The following is a 5,129-nucleotide window of genomic DNA, read 5'->3' on the forward strand; positions in this document are numbered from 1 at the left end:
AAAACATTAATATAACTTGCAATTAATCTAGAATTCTGTTTTATTTTTGTCAATATGGATGACGATTTTATGAAAACTAGTTGAACTTTCCCACCGCGCACAACACATGTGTGTACTTTCTCACCACGCACGAATATTTTGCGTTAAATAAATAAAAAAATTTGTTCGAGGACGACAGAAAAGTCGATGAAACTTTTCACCAGCGAGGTAATAAAACTTTCCCACTCACCCTTGAGTTCCATGTCCGTGACCTGGTTTGCCTTGTAAGTGGCCGTCTCCCTGCGGTCGCCGACGATGAAGTAAATATTGGTGTACTCCTCGTTGTCGTTGCTGCCGGTTCCGTTCCTCGTCTCGTGGTCCATGGCCACGCGGATAGTTTCGGCCTTGAACCGCCTGCCGCTCCTCGTCGCTTGGCCTGGTTGATGCAGTTTTCGAGACTACCCGGCCTTGCTATTACGCGGGGCTGTCGAGACACAAAGGTGAGAAACTTAGGCACGAAACCGTTATCCTTCGCAATAACAACGTTCTTCAGCATTCTGTTTATCGAGTTTCGCAATGTAACGCTCGCTAGGCACGAAGAAGAAGCAATATTACTTCGTGCACCAATATTTTCGCACTCATGATTATACGTTTCGTTACTTTATCCTTCTTACTTTCCCCTTATTATGTAAAAATCAAAAAAATAAATGAATCAATAACATATATACCATGTATTGCCATGTCAATAATATCTCAAGATTGCTTGAATTAAAGTTTGATGTATAATAAACGTGATGTTTTATGTTACACAAGATAGCCCCTCTACATGCCAAATAAAATAAAAAATAATGACTTATTCGAGGATAATTTTGTTTTCACAAAAATATAATATATCTCTTTTAACTATTTAACATATCAATATTAGAACTGTTTATCAAACTAGAAATGACTTATTCGAATATAATTTAACTTTCAAAAAATATGACATTTTTCAATTAGGAAAAGTATCAATTTTAAGAAATGGAAAATATTTAAGTACAGAGTGATTTTGCGTGATTTGCGATAAATTATCAATTAATCCTTTTTTTTTTTTTTTTTAAGAAAATACTTCTATTGAGTGCAAAAATTCGTGCCTGATTTATTATTCAAAGTTCAAATAACTGCAATTTTGTTAAAAATTTAACAAAATTTAAATTTAAAAAAAAGATTTTAAAGCCTGAAATCTCTACTTTCAAATGGTTACTATATTTTTTTAATTTATGTGAGTTTTGTAATTTTTATACATAGAATTAAACAAAACGGGAAATTTTGTCTTCATTTTTCTTCATTTTTTCTTTTGTGAACTTGTCCAAGAAAATGTGCAAAAATTTTTTAATTTCTAATATAAAAGCTTAAAGCTTTTTAAAGTTTTCCTTTTAAAATCGTTTTAAAAAAATGTCCCTATGATTTTTCATTACTGAGTTGTTACGAATTAAATAAAAGAAATATTTTGACTTTGATTGCTCACAACTCTATCAAAATCATCATAATTTAAAAAAACAAATTCTTAAATTCTCTCATCAAATAGAATAAGAGATTTTATTTTATTTTTAACAAAAATAACAGCTGTTTGAATTTTAAATAATAAATTAGGCACGAATTTTTACACTCATCCAATATTTAAAAAAAATATCGTGTTTAAATCACAAAAAGATAATTAAAAATTAAATACCAAATCAAAATCTTCCCAATTAATAAGAAAGAAAAGAAGAAAGCATGTAGATGCATGTAAGATCAGCAATACACAATCAAAAGAGAAAGTTTCAAGATTATCTCACCTTTGGTCGGGTGTGGAGGGGTAGCAACACCCTCGGCGAGCTCATCGTCGCATCGCCGGCCCGGCGGCGGCAACAACCGAGCCACCCCCGATTATCGCACCTATCGAACTTGTGTCTGCTGTTATATACGACACTTGCCGCTTGCTTCGGAATTGGACGTACCGGGAACTCGTCAACAACGACGACCGACGATGGGGTGCAAGCGTGGCCGACCGTTCGTCTACAACCAGCCGGTACCACGTTTCCTCATGGTCCATCCTGTGACAAAGGAATTAATTAAATGTGTTTGACTTTGGTAATAAAAATATAATGTTTGAATAGTTCTAAGTAAATATTTACTAAATATATTTATTTAGTACAAAAACCATTAATTTAATTTACCTATCTTTTTTTATTGAGTAAATATTTATTTAGTGTGTAAGTAAACGTTTATTTAGTACTATAAAAAGAAATATATATTATTTAGTAAATTTTTTCAATGTATCAAAGTAGGATGTGCACCTGCGCCAAGATACGAAATATGTTTACTGCTTTTGACTTGGTGAAGCGAAAGTGCTTTGATTACAGAGTACGGTCGTGGACCTTTCCCCAACAACAGTACGCAAAGTACAGGTTGTGCTATAATCAGTACTATGTCGGAAATACATTGTAAAATTGAAATGCAATTGAAATTTATCATGAGAATTAACAGCAAAATTCGAGATCTAAAAGCTACATGACAAATTTAAATGCACTAAACGACATACTCTAATTGTTTTTCGTTTAGTAAAAGTAAAAATTGAAAGCATCATATTTTATTATTGACTTAATGAATAATTTTTACAGTTATTACATTCTTCATTTGCCAATTCGTACCGTGAAGAAAAATTCGAGAAAATCAGGAAACAGAATTCTCTCTTCTGATTAAAGAAATATGTTTTTTCTTTGCTTAGAGCAACTTTTCCGACGATATTATTCAGGATACGATTTCTATTCAGGATTAAAGGAAACATTTTTATGACTTTGTAATAATGAGAATGAAAAAGCTACAAAACATGTAAAATTTTTTAGGATAAAGAAACATTTCGTGGACAAATGATCCGTTGGAATATCGCGAAAACGAAAGAACTTTCAATTCTCGGAAAAAGATTCCCATCTCTTCGGCCGTCTCTATCTGTTTCTTCTTGTCGTGCCTGCCACGCCCAGGTAAAACTCGTGGGCGTGAGAAATTTACGATTTCTTTGCCCAAGGTCGCCGGTGGAAATTAGAAGCCGCGATATAGCTGGTGCCACCCTTGGCACTTACCACCTCAAACTACGTCAGGCGACGCCTCAGAAAAGAAGACGTACGAGCGGCATTGTAAATTTATGATGACATTTTCGTAAATTTGTCCTGAGCATCATTCTTATCACGACTTATTGCTGCAAGATATTAAAATTTACATTGATATCATCAGAAGTAAATATCGATTTTTCCATTAAGTATGCGAGTCGGGAGATTTGTATCAAAATTTCTAAGGGTGATTCTTAATTTCAGATTACATTTTTTTGACAAAAAAAATATAAAAATCAGTGTAATACCGATTTTAATCTTCAAATCTAATTTAATTACAATTAGAAAATTATTACACTGTAAAAAAATAAAATGTTAATTTTAACTAAACAATATAAAAGTGATACTAAAGTGTATGAGCAATAGTTAGATTCCAGCTAAAACATAATATTTCAAATAACATCAAATAAAATAAAAACATTTTGACATATATTTCAAATATATTCGATTAGAACATTCGATCATTATCAATGTTAATATCATAAATATAAGATTACATCCTAAACGGTAGAATTTTTACACCTTTATTGTTTATTATGTATTTACAGATTTCACACTAATGTATCATTTGAAGATTCTTGTGAATATATCATGAGTAGGATGATTAATGCAGATAATTTTTTTGGAGTTGCGATCATATTGTATTACCTTGCTTTCAATAACGTATCTTATACCTACGAACATTTGTGATAATAGAGAGATGATGCAGGATTTTGTACATCAAATTGCGTACTATCATTAAATTTTTATAACTGAATTAATTATGTGTAATTACAGTCATTTAATATAATTTGCGTTTACAACCGTTTAGAATGTAATCTTATATTTATGATATCAACATTGATAATGATCGAATGTTTTGGTCAAAACATTTGTTTTTACTTTATTTGATGTTATTTGAAATATTATGTTCTAGCAATTGTAATCTAGCTATTGCTCATATAGTAGTATCACTTAATATCACTTTTATATTGTTTAGTTACAAGTGAGCGTTATATATTTATTAATTTTGTTAATTTTAACTTAAAAACATATAGTGGACTTTCTGAAACATTTTTGCATATTTCAGAAAGTCCACTATACGTTTTTAAGTTAAAATTAACATTTTATTATTTACAGTGTTTACATGATATATTGAATATAAATTGTAATTTCAAATAGATAACAAATTTATGATCACAAAATAAATCAAAATTCAATCTTAATCAAAATTTAATCTTATAGAGATAAAAGTATGAGAAGTAATTTTTAAAGAAGATAATTAATCTTTATATCCCAGAACTATATATTAATGTTTAAAGGCGAATTATTAGTTAAGTTTGCAACCTTCTTTTACACACTCTCTAGGGTATGCACGAGATAAAAAGGCGTAGGATGCTCGAAAAGGAGTAATCATTCCTCAGCAAAGTGGCTAACTATGACGCAATATCCACGTGACTTTAGATTCCAGCTTCCAGCAAATTTCTACTCTCTGAGACGAGACGAGTTAGCGGAGAAGATCGTAGAGTCTAATTGGATCAGTATCGAGTGCTTTTTCCCTTGAAGAGAACGCAAAAAACAGGCTAATAACGATGTCAATTTCCTATCTATTATTCACCACGACAATAATTTTCAATAACATATCGTTTATTAGAGCGTTAAAAGTATTATTTAAGTAAACAACTCGAATATAATAAATAAATAAAAACACGCAGGAAAATATATTAAAACTGTAAAGGTTATGACATACAAAAAGAACTTAAACAATAAGACAATGGTAATAATAAGGTTATTATCTTACGGACTCCATACTGTGACTTATTCGCTATTCTTTATTTCCCTAGTTTTCTGTGTATCATGGTTTTTAACTGTATAAAGATTAATAATATAAGAATAAGAATGCAACAAATAATTACAATGAGCCATTTCACAAATTTTAATTCGCTCACTTTTCTTGAATGCTAACTGTGTGATCTTTTGTATACGGATTTTTGTTTTTTATATACCGCCCTATCAGTGATACATATATATATATATATATAT

General features: G+C 30.7%; 1 protein-coding gene across 1 annotated transcript in view; it reads right to left on the minus strand.

Annotated features, from left to right (window-relative positions):
* LOC108688369 overlaps positions 1-5,129 on the minus strand; it is a 135,299-nt gene that overhangs the window by 37,277 nt on the left and 92,893 nt on the right. Inside the window, exons 3-4 of the mRNA XM_018194609.1 lie at positions 1,797-2,054; positions 230-463 (exon numbers count right to left, since the gene is read on the minus strand). Of these exons, the coding sequence (XP_018050098.1) occupies positions 230-362 (133 nt within the window). The 5' untranslated portion in view covers positions 363-463; positions 1,797-2,054. The remainder of the gene's footprint in view (positions 1-229; positions 464-1,796; positions 2,055-5,129) is intronic.

The sequence above is a fragment of the Atta colombica genome, unplaced genomic scaffold (genome assembly GCF_001594045.1).
Source record: "Atta colombica isolate Treedump-2 unplaced genomic scaffold, Acol1.0 scaffold229, whole genome shotgun sequence".
NCBI classification, from domain to species: domain Eukaryota; kingdom Metazoa; phylum Arthropoda; class Insecta; order Hymenoptera; family Formicidae; genus Atta; species Atta colombica.